Source organism: Diachasma alloeum, unplaced genomic scaffold (genome assembly GCF_001412515.2).
Source record: "Diachasma alloeum isolate Michigan unplaced genomic scaffold, Dall2.0 Dall_scaffold_00206, whole genome shotgun sequence".
Lineage (NCBI taxonomy): Eukaryota > Metazoa > Arthropoda > Insecta > Hymenoptera > Braconidae > Diachasma > Diachasma alloeum.
Window position 1 is genome coordinate 267,793 of NW_021680371.1, and position 20,120 is coordinate 287,912.

The 20,120-nt window shown below is 35.4% G+C and overlaps 2 protein-coding genes across 3 annotated transcripts in view; one reads left to right on the forward strand and one right to left on the reverse strand.

The window, feature by feature from the left end:
- LOC107036160 (facilitated trehalose transporter Tret1) overlaps positions 1-16,489 on the forward strand; it is a 22,841-nt gene extending 6,352 nt beyond the window's left edge. Inside the window, exons 1-6 of one of the 2 annotated variants that reach the window (XM_015253912.1) lie at positions 1,319-1,391; positions 3,439-3,873; positions 10,335-10,454; positions 12,070-12,193; positions 12,286-12,839; positions 14,757-16,489. In XM_015253912.1, the coding sequence (XP_015109398.1) occupies positions 1,365-1,391; positions 3,439-3,873; positions 10,335-10,454; positions 12,070-12,193; positions 12,286-12,839; positions 14,757-15,341 (1,845 nt within the window). In that variant the 5' untranslated portion in view covers positions 1,319-1,364 and the 3' untranslated portion in view covers positions 15,342-16,489. Of the gene's footprint in view, positions 1-1,318; positions 1,392-3,438; positions 3,874-10,334; positions 10,455-12,069; positions 12,194-12,285; positions 12,840-14,756 lie in introns of those variants that run through there. The other variant, XM_015253911.1, reaches the window with a different exon arrangement.
- LOC107036161 (RING-box protein 2) overlaps positions 1-19,083 on the reverse strand; it is a 35,319-nt gene extending 16,236 nt beyond the window's left edge. Inside the window, exon 1 of the mRNA XM_015253914.1 lies at positions 18,871-19,083. Within this exon, the coding sequence (XP_015109400.1) occupies positions 18,871-19,024 (154 nt within the window). The 5' untranslated portion in view covers positions 19,025-19,083. The remainder of the gene's footprint in view (positions 1-18,870) is intronic.
- Positions 19,084-20,120: the final 1,037 nt, after the last annotated feature.

A 20,120-nucleotide genomic window follows, 5' to 3' on the forward strand; every position in this document is an offset into this window, starting at 1 on the left:
GGGGGGGGGGGGGAGTCGGTCCCATGGCATCGCAAGGGAGGGGGGTGGAGGCAAACACGTTGAATACAACAAATCGAAAAGAGGGGGGAGTTATACAATGTTAAAAATTTTCGGCTGAATTTTCCGTGCCAAATTTCAGAAATTTATATCGTGTTTAAGTTCCAGTGAAATTTCAGGAAATCTTGTCATTGAAAAATCAAATATTCCATTGATTTTCTGTTCAAAGGATCTGAAAATCAATAAAACACTTGATTTTTCAGTTCAATTATTCAGAAAAACCAGAAAAAATCAGGAAAATTCAGGGAAAAATTGAAAATTCGTGTCATTTTGTTTCTGAATATTCATGTTCCACTGAAAATTCAATCAATCAAATAGTAAAATTTCAGTGCCGATCAATTCGACATGGTAATACATGACAAAATTTCAACTGATTCGCCAGTGAAGAAAGATGCAGAATTTTCACGTAACTTCGATGGTGTTACAAAATTCAAACTTTTTCACTTAAATATTTCAAAAATAATTTTTTAACAGTGTGAAACCAAATGCTTGATTTTTCGCGTGGAAATAGAGCACCACGGTTTCATTGTTTTCTCGCGTTGTGCCACAGAGTGTTATATCCACCCGCAAGAAGAACTATCTAAAAGCGGGAAACAATTTATTTGAGCAGCGCTGAAAAGATCATTCAGATTAAGAATGATAACCGAGAAGCTTGCGAAAAATCGCTGGAATCAATGAGAAACTAGAAAAAACATGTCCATGCTAACATCATTTGGTACGAGTAAAAAACAATTGGTCATTGACGATCCTTTTTCATTGTCTGAACTGGCTGACTATTTACACCAGTCACCCGTCGCTGATGCAAATAGTTGTCTAAAAAGGAAACTCGAAAAATATTTTCCAATTGAGAAACTGCAAGTAACTGGACAACAAATAGTGGTAGAAACGTACGCCTAATGAATGAAACCACGACGTTATATCATGGTAATTCTGGAAATAACCGATTTTTCCCAAGTTTTTCCTCGTCATTTTTTCTTGAATGGGAGAGTCAATCGTAGCAAAGCCCACTGATAATGAGAACTATTATCCATTCTCAGATCATGTGACAAACAAACATATTTACAGGGAGCATTTACCAAATATTACATGCATATGCCGAGAGGTGCTCCTTTATCATGAACTATAACACGTGGTGATAGTCATTGTATGTTAAGATGTGAAATGTATTGTATGTCTTTTGTAACTACGACATCTTTCCATTTTTCGTACGCGCTTATGCATGATAAGGAACGTGCGTTTGCAGTTCCAACTGCAGTTGGGAAGCAAAAAGTGGACAGCTGAGATCGGTGTTGATAATTTAGAAGACAATGGAGGAAAGCGATCAATTCGACATGGTAATACATGAAAGAGTTTTCAAATGAAAACAAGTGGGAAATTGCTCTTGTATTGCATATAGTATAGTTATTTTTGCTAATAAATTTCCAATATGCTTCCGAATGGTTATTTTGCGGATAATTTCCTTCCATCATGTATAATTCATTGTTTATTTCATTTTATTGAATTGAATAAGATTTCCTTTTACCTAATTCTGTCAGATTTTCAACTTAGTTGAAGGTTATCAGCATCATTATTCTTATTGTCCCTTTTCTTCTATACAACCGATTGTCTTTTTTACACGGAGAGAAATTTTTGACAAAAATTATCCTACCGTTCTGTAAAAGTGTATCATGAGTCATCGTTTCCTCATTTCTATCCCGAAATTTAGTAAAAATTGATATGTGATGATCAAATTTTATTCTGCGTTAGAGAAATGTAGCCTGATAAAAATAAAAATTACCGTGCCGGTAGAGTAAAAATTACTGTACCGGTAGGGTAAAATTTACCAACCGTTCTAGAATTTTCGTTGTTATCTACATAAAAATTACTGGACTGAAAGGGTAAAATTTATTATGCGTCAGGATAAAATTTCTCTAACGTAGAATAAAATTTGCTCATCATATATTAATTTTTACTAAATTTTGGGATAAAAATGAGGAAACGATGACTCATGATACACTTTTTAGAACGGTAGGGTAATTTTTATCAAAAATTTCTCTCCGTGTAAAGTTCTATCTCTCCCCTCAGCGCTTCGATAAAATGTTAATGGAAAAATTTTATTTACACATACTTGAACGAATTTGAAACATCACATTTGAAGAAACCATTGGAAAGCTGACTTTCAGGGAAATTCACGAAAAATTCAAAATTCTCAACAATCATCGTAAAAATCAAATTAATCAATATAGCTTTCGTAATCATGTTTTAACTTCGACTTAATGGCATTAAAACAAGCATTTTAAGCTATGATTGAATTCATTTGAAGCATGATATTCAAACATATCCCCAGAATTCTGATTTTCAAAAAATACAAAATTTTTGAAAATTTTCGAATAAATCAAAATAATGATTATTGCTATCGCCTTCATCTTCGAACTCGGTTAAAGGGACATCCAAAAAATTTTTTTAAGCCATCATTCAATAAATTCAGAACATTTTTTTTATTTATCGTGGGATAACCGTTTTTCGAAAAAATTAAAAAATTAAAAAAGCTAATCCATGAATTAAGTTTTAATTAATGTCGATCGATAAGGGTCAACAATACCTACATTTGAAAAAAGATTCAATTCCAGCCATTCATTAGCGAACAATTGAAGAAAAACTTTACCACACACATACGTGCGGACACAGTCTAAAAATTGCATTTTTGACACAAAAAATCCAAAACTTGAATTTAAACAATTACAATGCTTTCATTCCAAAGCAAAATGAGTCACTCTCAAAGCTGCCCCATTGATACATCTAATTGCTCGCAATTCCGCTGTAACGAGACAGTCGAGTACTTTTCCTAGTTAAAAATTGCAAATAAAGATTCAAGCTGACCTAGCCAGAGTCCTCATAGTTAGGTATTTAGTCTGTGCTGAAAACAGATCTCAAAGTTTAAGTTCAAACCTCGGGGTTATCATGACCAGGGTGAGAGTCAACACATCATTCACACTGGAATCACGCGCTCTAACAACGTATTCTCTACATTCCCATTATTCGATTGGTCAGTACTCGGGACACTCTACTCCAATTCGTCATTTATATTTCTCTTTACAATAAAATGCTGATAAAAGAGACGTATAAATACTTCATCTGCAGTGGTGGAGCTCCTCAAAGTAATTATTTCAGTAGTTGTGTTTGTCATTTACTCCAATAATATCCACATCTTCCTAATTGACTACTTTTTTAAATGAGCTTGTAAAAAGTCGGTGTAGACGGAAGGTGAAAATATGCATCAACATTTCATTACATCATAAAATGTGACAAGAAAAATCATATCTAACAAAGTTTTTTCTTCGATTTCATATAACAAATTTGCGTCAGGATCTGTATCAACATTTATTTATTTTTTTTCTTCAGGAGCGTTCCATCCTTCCCAAATATTACAGTCGAGTGTCATCCTTGACAAGGTCATCGACAACAAGTTCTACTCTAACAGAGGATTGTGCATCGAACGCCACGCTCGTAACAAATGCAAGTCCGTTCAACAGTCAACAAGCTTTAATTACGGATAAGAACCGGAACAAGAACAATAGCAATTCCCATAGTCATTACTATGCCGAAAATTTGAGACATGAGAACCAAATTAAAAATTCACGAATTTACAATCCTTTGAACGAGGATCTCAAGGAGTACACACAGTTGGAGCCTTTGGTAGCTAAAGATCGACTGGGGATTGACAACGCCAAAATAGTCATGGGTTCTCAGATTCAGTTGGAGGAGAAAGACAATGGTCCTTCCAATCCTCCTCGTCCGACAACAATTCGTGCCCAAAAGACATCAATCCTTACTCAAGTAAGTGTTATGAAATTGTTATCATCAGTGCGAATGGAGGTGTAACATGACATGTATTCTGGCTTAAAATCCTTGATTCATTTTGGTGCACTGATAGAAAGGATTAGTTATTGTTAACGAATGGGGGTCATGTCTAAAAAACTTCCTCATAAAAACTTGGTCAATAAAATTTGATCAAAACAACTTGGTAACAAGAAAACTTGAAGGGAAAACAATTCGAACAAGCTGTACGTCAAAAAACTTTCAAACTTTTAACGTATAAAGAAAATTGCGAAAAAAAATTGAAAATATTCCACACACATTCATACATATAGACACCTTCTAAAAATCGCATATTCGAACTTTTTCGACCATATTTAGTTACCCTGACACAAAAATTTGGAAACTTAAATTTAAACGATGACAAAGCTTCCATTCAGAGGCAAAAATGAAAAAAAAACGAACGAACCACAGTGCAAAACATCGTAACCAGAATGAACAGCATCAAGTCTTGATTACAAATGATTTGACACAAATTCACATGCACAAGGAAATAAATAACACAATTATTCATATCCATAATGCAACACTTAAAGCACAACATTCGACGCAATCCCTCTCAAATATTGCAGAGTACCTATATTCTTATAAAATACAAGATAACCGAAAGGTTCTATTGACGGATGTTCAATTTGACAAAAGTTCACTTGACCAAAAGTTCACTTTCTGAAATTGAATTTAACCAGGTTTTTTTGTCGAAGTTTTTTTGACGTGCTCCGAACGAATGGATTTGGTTGGAGACGAGGGTCTATTCAGTCTCACCAATTGTTCATTTGTTAATAGTCAACAAATGCACATTTGAAGAGCCTCGTTTGACTTGAGTTTCACCATTCAAGTGAACCATTCGTTAACTATTAACGAATATTCATTTAATCATATTCAACTCTACCATTCGTTAATAGTTAACGAATCTCGTTTGAAATAAATGAATCTGTCTATCAGTGTGCATTAAAGAAACGTGCTTTTGTCGTGAAACTATCTACGCAAACTATGACCTTCACCTGACCTCCTTTTCTCTTCAACATTTGTACCGCACATCGTGTGAACTGGCGATCAATTCGATGACCCCGACGTAGTCTCCTAGTCTTCAGATTGAACGTTACATTTTTCTTATCTTCTTGTCCCCACTTATAGCGCACAATTGATAAAAAATGAAGCTCAACGTTTTGTCCAAAACAGTTGCCACATTAAAAATGTATTCATTTTATTATGTGGTAACCGTGTACATAGAATAGATGCACTGACTTTCCGGATAGATATTTAATCATGGATTACATTAGTGTGTACTTTGAGACTAGATATTTTTACGATTGATTATCGGAGAGCCATATTCCTATTCTAACTCACACATTTAATATTGGAAATATGGATACGAGATAGACCTGGTATTAGTGTAAATGATACAGTATCAAGATAAACTCATGCGTGTGCAGAAATCTTGATAGAGACGACTTTTCTTCAAAACTTCATCAACAGTTCTGTCATAAACTATCAATCAAATCTGTGGAATATAATCTCTCTATATTATAAAAATCCAAATCGACTTTTGGTAATGAAAATTTGGTACTCGAAATTAAGGGTCACCAGGGTCAAAATAAGGGTCACGAGGGTTATAATGAGAGTCAGATTAAGGATCCAAATGAGGGTTGCAAGGGTCAGATTAAGGATCACAAAGGTCAGATTAAGGGTCCAAATAAGGGTTATGGGGGTCAAAATAAGGGTCTCAATATCTCTCTATATTGTAAAAATCTTAATCGACTTTTAGTGATGAAAATTTGGTGCTCGAAATGAAGACTCCAAAATGAAGGGTCAAAATAAGAGTTACGAGGGGTATAGTGAGGGTCATGAGGGTCAGATTAAGGGTCACAATGGTCAGAATAGGGATCATGGGGGTTAGTGAGCAGGGACCTAGCCCTCTACTAAGGAAATAATTTCTAAGATGATAGAATGATTTAGTTGCTGTTAACAAGGCTTCTTAACTATGAAAGCCGTTTGTCGATAATTAACGAACGTTAATAATTGAGAAGTCTCGTTTAGAGCAACTAAATCATATCATCTTTTCTATCAGTGTACGAGCTTTTCATCAGTTGTAATTAGTGATAGCAATTCTGTTATCAGAACACATGTCTGTTCAGTCCTGTTAATTACAACAGACATTGGGAAATTCGCAATAAATGTTTTCAACTGATATACATCGCTAAGTATATAATTCATGTGAGGTTTTCCAAGTTAAGGAAAACGTGAATATATAGTGACGGAAGCACAATGGATTTTAACAAACTCACGATACTTGCAGTGGTCATAATATTTATCTAAATTTAGCATTCGTTTTGTCTGTCATAAGAATTTTACAAATGAAAATGTCAAAACGCTAGGCAACAAATTTCATTCTGTTTCGTAATCGCATCGGACGGGAAATGGAAATTGACGCCGGTTTCAAATTGAAAATCATTGCCTTCAGAGAACAAACACACATAGAGAGAAATTTTAAGAGGTTGCACATGAATTCATTTCGTATTGATATGAAATTTTTAGTCGAAAAGCTAATTTTATACAATTTTGGAACATAAGGGGTATCCATTGGATTATTCCCCCATCTGAATTTCGACCGATACACTTGCAGTATTTGACGTTCTTGAGGATTGAAGCCATATTCATATCAGAACTTCATTTATTCTAACCGAAAATTTTCATTCAAGTTGACCATGCGAGTAAATGGAAATAACCAAAAATTATCAAAATAATTTTACCCCCACTCCTACGCAAACCATAAAATACAGCATTTCCATTGGTTGACATTCAGACGGAGGAATAATTACAGAAATACCCAGAAATATTACCAGTAATCCCCATAAATTTTACCTGAACCAACCAGAAATTTTACTTCTACAGAACTAGAATTATTAATAACCGGTTGATTGTAATTTTGCCGGTACTAATACTAGATTATTTCTAAAGAATTTCTCTCCGTACAAAAAAGAAATTCTAGATGTTCGGAAAAAAAAATATTTGAAGGGAATCTTGGTGCTTACTTTTACCCTATCCAGACCTTTCGAATGGTTCAATGTTTCATTGTTCCATTAAATCTTGAATCAAGAACATTTCAGTGCGAAAGACAATTTTTGCTTATTTGTGGCCCCGTCCAAAGAATCCCCAAGTTCTCAGGGCAATTTTACGATCTTCTCTTTAAATTTTCAACTTTTAAAGATTTTTATCAATGTCAATGATGCAACAAGGCAGCAGAGTATGCATTGTTAACTTACGGCTCTTTTACATGGTTTCAAACCCTCGGGATTTTACTCATAACGAGATCATCCGCGCGTGCTGCGCATGCGTCTCCTTATCTCCCCACGTAGTGGCGCTTCGGTTTCAGTCTTACGCTTACGCTCATCATTCGAGATTTTCGGGACATTTCGAAATCGATTGCCATTCTCCCTTTTACGATAGGACGAGATAGGCCGCGCGTGCTGCGCACGCGCCTTCTCATCTCCTCACGTAGTGGCGCTTCGGTTTCAGTCTTACGCTTACGCTTATTCGAGATTTTCGAGATATTTCGAGATCGATTTCCTTTCTCCTTTTTAGGATAGGAAAAAATAGGATCGAGATTTTCGAGATATTTCGAGATTGATTTCCTTTCTCCTTTTTACGATACGATAGGAGGATAAAAGGAATGTACCTTCAAAGGTATGAATTCGCCGAAAACAGGGTTTTGTGGTAGGAATAGCTATGATAGAGCGAAAAGAAAGTGAAAACCCCTAATTGGTCTTCTTTAGATTCCGTAATATCTTTTTGAATATTGTGAAATTGATGTAGCTTTCATTAGCTGTCCACAACTAAATTTGAAAAACAATATGTTTTTAATGGAAGAACGAGAATTTTCGAGATGAAGAAAAATTCTGTCTAATTCAAACAAAGTTACCTCAAATTCACTACTGAAATTACCGAATTCTTGGGATGATTTCTGTCGATTTTAGTGAAAAAATATCCTTCAAGTAAATTGAAAAAAATATTTTCGTACTTCTTCGTTGAATGAATTTTCACTCTGAATACTGAAATTCACAAATTTCCTTAATAACTTACAACTTTTTTTCCATGTGCAAAGAAAAAATTAATAAAAACTAGAGGAGTATGCAAAATGATGCACAAAATATGTTGAAGGCGAGAGAAATTGAATACCGGGACAAATGACAGAGATATCTTCACGCCTCGCACTCATATAATTCCATGAACGAACGTGTGTTCATTACAAATTGTTTTTTTCATGATATTAAATCGAATTACTAGTTTGAAATTATGGAAGAAATGACTCATATATTGTCCTCCACAAGTAAAGAAGAAACGAAGCCATGACATACATCTTCGAGAATGGGGAAGATACATTTGATACGATTACACGGAAATATTCAGTAAAAATTACGGAACACTACACGTAATCCATAATGGGGAATCGTTTTCCGGCAATTTTTATAGGAATGGAAGAGAAGAAATCTGAAATGTTCAGTGAACTCCCAGGTTCATCACTGAACAAACTACAAAATTGTCACGTAATTTTTCCCGAAGGCGTAAAATCTTACAGAAGCTTCCTGACTTATTACGCCTCCAAAATCAAAAATTCTTGAACGTTCAACAATTTTCATGAAGTTGGTGAGCTATTTCTACGTTCCGTTCCGTAAAATTTCTCAATTGTTGGGGAAAAATCACGGAACGACTTGTTGTCCCCACAGCGGTGAGACATCAGACGGAAGGTTAATTTTTACGGAACAATTCGTGCAATTCCAGTTCCGACTCTCACTTTTTATTGAATTTTACTTCGCTCGCGGATTACATTTCAAAACGTAATTTTGACTTTTTTTTCTGGTAATTTTTATTGAATTGTTCTCTCCGTGTACCTGCTGAGACCACATCACGGTTCTATCATCTTCTAATTTGCCTGTGACATTATACTTCAAAAAGAAGATGTATCGAATGTGCAAAGCACCTGGGAATCGCTGGACACATGTTTGGAATTAATTAATATTACTGTTATCATTATCCACGCATAATACCAAGATCGTCACGCGAAGAGATGCAATTATTAGATATACGGGCAAGGACATGAGGTGACAAAGTATTGCACCGGATACAATAACTATTCAATTTCACAATAAAACTGAATCAAATGCTCTCCTCGAAACTTACGCTATGAATACAAAATATATTCATTTATCCATTTACGTTAACCGTTTTATCAACTTTTTTAGTCTATAATGTAGTCTCGCGTAATATTAACATAAACAACACGTATTTGCCAGCTGTCCTCGGTTTTCTAAGACCTTAAAAATTTACTCCTTGAACTTCTTTCGATGTTGAGACTTTTATATTCAATTAAATTAGTTTATCAACTTCCGGGAAAATTAATTCTCATTCCGTTTGAAGATTGGAGCGTAATGGAGGTGAAGATTTAAGTAATTGATCCACAAAAATCGATCGGAACATAAATTATGGCCTCTCATCATGGTATATTTATGGGTGTGGAAAAAATTCTACTTTGCTGCGTACGTAGGTGGACTGAGGTCTATGAAAGAGCCTGCGCGAGTTATCCAGTGATTCGCCCCGAAGCGGTTGAAGGTCAAAGTTGCTACTCGAACCCCAGTCGGTATTCTGCTCTCAACAAGTTCGGAACATGCTTATTTTCCTAAATACTAAACACAACAATTCTGAAATTACTATCTACATAATTTAAACGAAAAGACGAAAAGAAGACGAATGTCAAGCACTATAGGCTTCGTTACATTCAAATTACGTGATCTACATGCCAAACTATTGTACACTTTGGAGTATAAATTTACAGCCATTGCTAAAGTGTCATAAGGAAGAATAAGGAAAACAATAAGGCGATGAAGAAGGGAGTAGGGATGTGAAAAGTGGGGACTCAATTGCCCCCCTTGAAGACTTGTCCTCTGTCATATATAAACCACAGGAACAAGTGTCGATAACTCATATTATTCAGTGACTAACACCAAAAAACTTCTACATTTATTACTTGCGGATTATATTAATTAAAAGGTGTACGTCAAAAAACAGTTCGTGCTCACATTACTCGAGTGTTAGTCAAATTATCATTTTAATTCAGAGGGGGAGAAATCTCTTATCAAGTTTATTTGAGGTGAAAAAATCACGTATTTGTGCAAGTTGAAGAGAAAAGGAATTCCTTCGTAAACCATAAAAGTTTAGAGCTTCTTTCGGTTCACATCAGTTTCAATTTTAATCCTCCAAAATGAAAATTCTTATGCGAGCTGATACCCATGTGAACATTGAAGTTCTCGGTAATGCTCCTGTTGCTAAATGCACATTTAGTCAGGTATATTCTTTTGCTAATATGCAGGTCCATACTCTGGATTCTCCATAAACCTTTCTAAATTGATTGGAATTTTTAATTGCAGGTGCTTGCTGCACTCACAGTCTCCTTAGGATCCATGGTCGTAGGATTCTCGTGCTCTTATACATCACCAGCTTTGCCGTCTATGAATGCCACAGCTCCATTTGAATTCGATGAACAAATCGTAAGTATTATTTTTTCATTTATTCGAATCCTTTGCATTTGCGTATTAAATGTCGATTAAATGTGGTCTTCGGAACAGGGGCAAATAAATTATGAGGGTCAATCAACCTATCAACAAATTTAACCCTAATCTACGTCACTGGTTTTCTAAACTTCATAGATCTTACGTCTTCTGGATCTCGTGGTCAGGGGCACATCTCATTTCTTTATTGATGAGCTGATTTTATTGGCCATTTCAGTGACAAGCGACCACGCCTCCTAGCCTACATTATTTACCTTTTTTTATTGTCAAAATAAATCATAGAAGCATGAATTGAAACGACTTGCAGACAGGCAAAGACACTTCAAGGAGTGTTTTGTCACTGCCCTCTTTTGCACGTCTGATTTCAAACTATTTTCTCTTTGGTGAATCTTTGCTTCTTCGCAAGAAAGTCAATCATACATAGTAAAAAATTCAAAGCGAATTTCGACTCTGAGTCCACATCAAAAGGAGTGAAAACAAGTCCAAATCGTTTTTCGGTGTAGATGCGCAGAGTATATTGATTCCGGAGTTAAGTGATGAATTAAGGATATCCAAGTGTCTTCTACATTCTGGTACAGACCACACTATAGATTCAACCATTTTCAATCATCAAATTTGTTAATTAAATTACGTGAGAAAAATTTGAAAAAAATCATGAATATTCAACGTCATTCAAATTACATTTTGCACGGAATTATTAGTTTTTTAAACATTCGTTATTTATGAACAAATAATTAAACTTGTTTAAACTTTCAGAAATTTTATTTTTTTAAGAATGAAAGTGCTTTCTGGTAAAATTTTGAATATGAATAAATTTGTTACGATTCCAAACTAATGATCATGATAGTGGAAAATTCATTGTTTATAAATTATTTATAGAAAATGCTNCTTTCCCTTGTTGCTCTCCATCTCGTCCATGGTTTCTTGACTCCCTTTTATTTCCCCGTTGTAGTAAGTCAAAAATTTTCTACCTCCAGCAACCTCCCACCGTGTCCTAATCTTTATACACTCACCACAATCGCGAAAATTCGGACCCAAAAAAACACCACACGTGTGTTGCCCCAATCCGCCATCTTCCTTCGCCCTAGAAAATGCTTGTAATTTGCAAAAAAATTTACAATTTTTTAATTATTTCATGAATCTTCGTCCAAAAGTAAACTTTTTCTCATTTTTTTTCAGATTATTAAAATGTTTTCTAATGGTTCAATATCGAGATTCAAATTCAGACCTGCAAAGTTTAAATAATAAAGTAATTATAAAATGTCCGGAAACTTAAGGTAAAACTAACCCTGCCGACTACAAAAGTAGAAAAGCATTTCACTGAAGAAAAAATTGTCAAAGTACTGGCATATCCTTAAATGAAAACGCACATCGTCATGGTGTCAACATGGACATGGTAATCAACAGTTTGGTGTAAAAAATAAAAATCCACTCCGTACCAAAATTTGACTCAGGGCTGAGGGTAAATTCAACTTCGAAAAAGATTTTAATACCGAAATATTTAACCCCTCTCACTGTAGACATTGAAACCGATTTTTTTGACTGTGTAATTGGATATTTTTAATTCATGATAATTTTTTTTCTGTTCCGACAGAGCTCCTGGATCGGATCCGTGCTGCCACTCGCTGCCCTTTTCGGTGGCATCGTAGGCGGTCCGTTAATTGAATATCTCGGAAGACGAAATACCATTCTTGCAACAGCTTTTCCATTCATCGGAGGTGAGTGACTGACTTTTACAAAATTACGGAAATATCGGCGAATGTGACCGAGTCAACATGATCTCAATCCATGTCATTTAATAATTTTTTAGCATACCTTTTGATTGCAATGGCAAACACCTACTGGCTGGTATTAGCTGGACGTGCTCTGTGTGGTCTATGCGTGGGTATTGCCTCCCTATCGTTGCCAGTGTACCTCGGTGAAACAATTCAGCCTGAAGTTCGCGGAACTCTTGGTCTCCTACCAACAGCCTTTGGTAACATCGGAATACTAATTTGTTTCGTCGCAGGAAGATACCTTGACTGGTCTTATCTTGCCTTCCTTGGCGCTTGTCTGCCAGTGCCGTACCTCTTGCTCATGTTCCTTATTCCCGAAACTCCAAGGTGGTACATTTCCAAGGGCAGGACGAAGCGTGCACGCAAATCACTCGAGTGGCTCCGTGGAAAGAATGCCGATGTTACCGAAGAGCTCGGTGGAGTTGAGAAGACACACGTGGAAAGTGAAAGAAATTCAGGACATAGCGCACTTGAGGTTCTACTGCAGCCAAAAAATATGAAACCACTGGCAATTTCACTGGGTCTCATGTTCTTCCAACAACTTTCCGGAATCAATGCTGTTATTTTTTACACCGTGGAAATTTTCAAGGTTTGTATTGAATTACACGATCTGCAGTTAACTCACACAACAGGACATGACTTTTATGTCCAATAATTAATTTACGCGAAAATACGTCATTATTATTGAATGCCAGATGTGGATGTTTGTTTGGATGAAGAACCGGACATTTTTTTCATTAACATGTTAATATGGGAATTGCAATGCTCATTCTTTCATGCCATTTCAATTATTCCAACAATAACAGGGGACTTATGAGTGGAAAAGTTGCGTAAAAGCTATCAGAAAAATAACTTGAAAATTGCACTCGAAAACATAATCGTGCACAGAAAGAATATTAAAGTATTTTTTACAATGGGAACATAGTAATTTTTACTATGCTCGCCGAACATTAAAATTTACTGTTTAACATAGGAATTTTAAGGACAAATGAAAAATTACAACGCGCCGGATGAAAAAATACTAATGACGGAATTAGAATATGATGGAGTCCATAAGAAAAATTACTGTTGAACATAGTAAAAACTGCGAGGCGATATAGTAGAATGTGATAGCTCAGAAGGTGAAATTTCATTTCTCACTAGTAAAATTTAGGAAAATAAACATGATTTTTTACTTTTTTGATAAAAAAAAATCCCCCTTCCCCTCTTCCAACACGAATATTCATGGAAGAGAAGGGAGAGCTTTTTTTTTCAAGCGACACACAGAGAAAAAAATTTGATTAACTTTAGATAAAAGTTGCTAGATGTTAGAAACCTCATGATAATTGCCTACGAAAACGGGAGGATTTTCATTTCTTTCCTGACGTTTATGTGGGGCACTCACTCACTCATTCACCACCCGCCCGATTGTGTTGTCAACAGAGGAAGGGGATTCCAATAAATTTAAACGATCGATGATCTAAATGCCCGCTACAGTTTTTACTAGTCAACATAGTAATTTCTGCTGTTTTGTAGAGTGAAATGTAAGAGGCGCGAGAGTATAAATCAAAATTTTAAAACGTAAAAAATTACGTTGTAACATAGTAAAAATTCATACGATTTGAGTAATTTTTCGTTGATTCAATAGTTCCTTTAAAGAAAAGCGTTTAAGACGCTCGTAAATATCATTTGTTCGTCCGCGTATCTTATACTGTTTCTTCTATTCAAAATTACTATATTAAATAGTAAAAACGAAATTTTACATCTCAAAAATTCAGTTAAAATAGATTACTATGTTCACATAGTAATTTTTCATTTTATATTCTTTCCATGCGGAGCAAAATGTATTGCTGATCATGATTGTACCGAAGCTCCTGTTGTAAAACGCTAAAATTATTTTCTGCGTCACATTTTTCCTTCATCTTACACGAATTTCCGTTTTGTGCAAGAGTCAAATCACCTCAGTTATTAAATGATTGCCACAGTTATCTGTGAAATTTGATAGGTAGGTCTTTACATGAAAAGTAAGACGGATGAGTGACGCAGGTGGCTGCTTCTCATTTGAGTACTTAATTCCCGGTTTCAAGATGTTATGCTTGATTTTCTGTGCTACGCATTGCGAGATGATTCAGTTCTAATTCCTCAAATTTTTTTTTTATCGTTATTTTACATCGCTTCGACCCGGTTAGGGTATACTACGATGATGATCAAGCCTTTAAATGATTAGATCGCATTATTCTACCCGGTCGAGATTTGAACTCGGAACCTTTCGCATGTGAAGCAACGAACTCACCCACTGCGCCAAGCCACCGGGCTAATTCCTCAAATTTAATATCAACTTTTATGGGAAAATTGCTTTAATCTTCTACTTCAAATTTCTCTTAAAAGGATAATGAGGGATCGAAATCGTTGGTTCCGTCGAAATGGGGATTTTCCCTCATACTTCTAATTTTATCATTAGTCATAGAAAACATAAGCGCGAACCAAGACGGTGTTTTCAACTATTCGTCCTGTTTTTTTGTTACAGAGCGCTGGGAGTTCAATTGAAAGCAACCTAAGCACTATCATCGTAGGAATTGTCAACTTTGCATCTACTTTCGTGGCAACTGCTTTAATCGACAGATTGGGCCGAAAAATCCTACTTTATATCAGCAGCGCTGCTATGATCGTGACACTAGCAACTCTCGGTTTCTTCTTCTATTTCAAAGAACACAACTACGAAGGCGTATCGGCTGTAGGATGGCTACCACTCGTTAGTTTCGTTATTTACGTCATCGGATTTTCCCTCGGTTTCGGCCCAGTGCCCTGGCTGATGATGGGTGAAATTTTGCCGGCCAAAATTCGCGGACCCGCAGCCAGTATTGCCACCGGTTTCAACTGGTCTTGTACGTTCATTGTAACAAAAACATTCAAGGATATTATCGGAATTATTGGAGCCAGTGGAACGTTCTTCACATTCGCTATCATTTGCGTTGCTGGACTGGTATTTGTTATAATCCTTGTGCCAGAAACGAGGGGTCGATCGCTAGAGGAAATTGAGAGGCGATTGACTGGACCAGTAAGAAGAATGAGTGCAATTGCAAATATGAAACCTGTACCGACTGGTTGCTAGTTTCAAAGATGATTCTCATTGATTTAATGCTGCGTTGTCGATACAATTTGGATCTAAAAATGATTCCGAATGGCAGGATGCCATTCCAGAGACAAGCTCTCTTACTCCATTATTTTCATGTTTGTTTTTCTCTTGTCGTGCTTGTCTGCAATGAAGTAATGTGATCTAGTTCACAGCAATATTTTTCCAAACAAAATGTAGAGATATAACAGTCTATAAGTAGATAGATAAGTGCAGTGAGAGCTGAAGGTGGATATAGTTTGCTCAAATAGCAAATGGTGCTGAACATTGAGGGTGCTTGAACTTGACCAAAATATTCCATGATTCTCATGTTTTATGACTAACAGATTGATACTGTTGTCAACTGTTAGCACTTGCTCTCGTAGAGAATATAGTCCGTAATGGAGTGGAATGAAAGGATTTAATTTATGATGAATTTTATCTTGGGAAGTCCTCAGGAGTCTACCTCATGGCAATGATATGTATATAACAAATTTCACAAGTGGAGCGTAGTGCAAGTGCAGATGTAGTGTGATGAAATTATTTTTAGAGAATATTTAATTTTTATGAACTCTAGCCAAATGATTGTATATATTGTAAGAAAGGCTTGAAAAATGAAGGTATTTGTTGAATTGTAGATAGTTGAATGTAAATAAGTGATTATAGTTAACAGTGTTTCTTAGGGCCGGTTGTACCAGCTTCAATTACGTAATTCCTCAATTGAAAATAAGCTAAACGATTCTGTTTACGCAATGATAAATTTACATCGAGGGTTTGAAACACCTGGTGGAGCCGCCCCTTAGCGAATTCGAACAATTATTTCAATTTTAGAAGTTGAAGAACTATGTGCCTTACGATTTTTAAATGCTGAATAGCGTCGTAATCTTAAAAGAGAGAGAGAGAGCTTTTAATATTGTATTGTATCGGTAGAAGCAATGATTCAGAATAAGGAGATTTATTCTATCAATGGAGACCCAAAGTGTATTGAGATTTATTTACCAAGACCTGTAGTGTACTTAGGTATCGTGCCAGTGAACAAAATTTTATAGTTTTGGCCGATCAAATGAAAAGTCTGCAGGACCTTAGAGATTCCAATGTCATTGACTGAGATTGTTTATCAATAAAATGTAGAGGCGGATGATTAATGAGTCTGGGCTTTCATTTTTATACCATCTTAAAACTAGAGATGCAAATGCGTCACATGACGGTCATATAACGGACAGTTGTCACAATTCTCCCCCCCCCCTTGGCCGACGTAATTTGAAATGAAAATCACGGTAATTTTTCATCTATATAGGGGTGCTATCGCCAATTATTGGTATGGTTTTGTACCTTCAACAATTTTGTTGAGGCTTCTTATATGGCTTTCTTATCATTCGCAAGATCTATGCGCCCGCTCTCGCGCGCGCTGATCTATTCATTTGTTGAAATGAAGAAATGGAATTCATTGAATTTCATTTTCTCATGAATACCTTATAAATATTGATAATGAATCAAAGAGAATTCGACTAATGATTGAAGTGAATAGCAAAGTAGAGTAAAAGAATCTATAAATAATTTTCCATTTTCAATTGTCTTCAATTTTTTAAAATAATCGGTCTCCGTAAAAGGACAGAATTTATTAATTTCACCGATGATATATATACATATTTCACATGTATATATATTATCGGTGAAATTAATAAATTCTGTACTTTTATGGAGACCGATTACTTAAAAAAATTGAAGATAATTAATTGGAAATGAAAAATTCTTTATAGATTCTTTTACTCTACTTCGCTATTCACTTCAATCATTCGTTGAATTCTCTTTGATCCATTATCAATATTTATAAAGTATTCATGAGAAAATGAAATTTAATGAATTCCATTTCTTCATTTCAACAAATGAATAGATCAGCGCGTGCATAGATCTTGTAAGGTAAATAGGTCAATTTCTAGACGGGGATAGTTTCTGGGCGATTTCAACTCGCATTGAATATTCCATAAATAAAATGAAAATCGTACTGATTATTTCACCTTTCAATAATATTACTCAGGTATAATCATGTGATCAATTAGTTTTTCTATTGATCGACATTTAATAAATAAAAAATAAAAATATGGCCCAGTCGTCCAGAAATTAGGACTTTCGGCTGCATGCAACTATTTCTTAATTTAATTATTCTTTGTTTTGCCATTTTCACTTCAAATCATTTTTTCTGCTAATTAAAACATTTTTGAACGTATGAAAGCCATCATATCCCATTTAGGTGATGCTTTCATTTTAGACTCTAGCACGAACTTCCCTTAACCGTCCAGCAATTGGTCAGTTCACCCTATATTCCATGAAAAACAAAGTTAAAAGAATTTTTTTTAATGCAGATTCTGCCTCATTTGCCCCTCCTCTAGCAGTCGAGCACTTAAGGTCCGGGTGGATTATCTTTCGAACGTGATCGTGTTTGTTTTTTTCATTGTGATAATCTGAGATGATCTCCAATTGCTATTCAGTTTTACATAGCCCTGGAGTTTCAACCAAAAAAAAACGTTGAAAAAAAGCTGAACATTTTCAAAGAGCGTTTTTGAATAATATTGGAAAATAAATCCAATAAAGAGGAAATTGCAAATTAATAATTTGATGTATCTAATGGCTGTTAGGTCGTCCTTTGTCACAGTAGTCAATGCCATGATAAATTATCCATTCCCTATTTCCTCTCTATCGGACTTATTTCTTAATCTTTACTGTAAAGAGAATATCCACATATTAATATTGGGACTGGATAATCGTAGCCAGGGACGAAATTAGCTTTATCCGGAGAGATGCATGCGTACTATAGCGTGAACATGCTCTCAGCAATCGATCCGTTGGCGACGCAGATCTCGACGTAGTCTAAAGTTTAGACTCTAAACAAATGACGAACCTGGGTCTGGGGTTCCCACGATGAACGGGAGCGTCGATAGTCTGCCATGGGCCGTGGGCAAGAGCACTCAACCGACTGAGATATAATTATTCAAATACTATATTGTTTGCATTTTTAATGACGACTCTGTAAAGAAGGCGATCCTACAATATATGGACAAATATCTACTCTTTTGAAAAGTTATTTGGGAAGTGAATTTATTGAGTTTATACCCTTTCATTAAAATACTTCCTACATTATTAAAAACGCTCTTTGAAAATATATATTTTTTTTCTACTTTGTTTGATTGTACAATCATAATTTTTAGGGACTCCTGCGTGATGTGAATCCAATGGAAATTGTCATATATTTTACATTATGAAGATGGAAAAACATTAACGTAACATTCCCAAATAAACGAGTTCTTTGATAAAGCGAAGAAGGAAAGCCTCCCAAGGCCGGATACACTCCCCCAAATTCATGAATATTCACTTGAATTTTTTGCCACTTGGCAGAACGCTATGTAGACCCGATATTAATTATAAGTGATTATAGTCAAATGATAATTTATATTCTTCCGAATATTCTGTTGTCTCGTGAGAGTGACTTCATGTCAAATGAATGATTTTTAGAGGTTAAAAATCGACTTACCCATAACTTGAACTCTGCATATCGCACAGGTATCACATTCCACATCCCAACTCCACATCGCGACTGCATTCCATTTTTTCAGAGTAAACAATTTATCGGATTTATTAGCATCACCGTCACTCCGATCTGCTGCTTCTTGGTCAGCGTCACCCATTTCTACAGGTTATGTTGCTTTATTGTTTTGTGAAAGAAAACAAACTGCAACACTTGCAATACCCACCTCACATGTAATGACGTCACACAGCCAGCCACCTATAGGCGAATTATTGCCACTCTACTTATTACGAATGAAAACAACAGATCGTTTTGATTGAACAACAAAACAGTTATCGAGTAAATGATCTTATTGATTGGATTAGGCAGTACATTATTGACATCTCTCCAATAGTCAGTAAGTCAGGGCATCATTCAGCCACTGTCTCCTTTCCACATTGCATAATTTTACGATAAAATCTCGGACAAGATTTCTAACATACACACAGTCGAAGTCAGCACATCAGAACATAATACTATTGGTGAGAATATAATTAGGGAGGTGGGGCAATATGGACACCAGATTTAAATAATGAGCTGAATTGGATCCAATCTACTGGTCCGACTTCATTTGAAGTTGATACAAACGAATACATTGTCATAAAGTGCGTCGTAGGAGTTGTAAGGTAATGCAAAAACGGGGTAAAATGAACACTTCGATTTCCTCCTCATTTTTTATGTTTTAACAATGTTATTCAATTTCTGAAATTACACTGTGAAAACAAGTGTTTTTTGAGAAATACTTCTTTGTATCAAGAAATTCGTGACTTGAAAATTATCAAGCGCACAATATCGCACATTAAGAAAAAAAATCTTACGCCAAGAAATTTTATACTTGTTCGAAAGATGAGGACAATTTCTTTATGTCAAGAAAACGAGTTCTCAAATCAATTAAAGTGGTTTTTGCTTAAAATATTTTAGAATGGAGGCTAAAAAACTGTTGAATGAATTAATGCAATTTTACTTGGTTTGGGAAATTGCTTTTTTGTCATCAAGAAATTGTCCTCGTCTTTAGGACAAGTACAAAATTACTTGACGAAATTTTTTATTTTCTTAGTGCAAGACATTTTACTCCTGAAAATTTTCAAGTCAGAAGTTTCTTGATATGAGTAAAGACGTATTTCTCAAAAACCTTTGTTTTTGTCAGTGATAGTCATGACTGCGATTTTCAACTTGAAAAAGAAGTCATTTTTTACTTTTGTCGGGGGGGGGGGGGG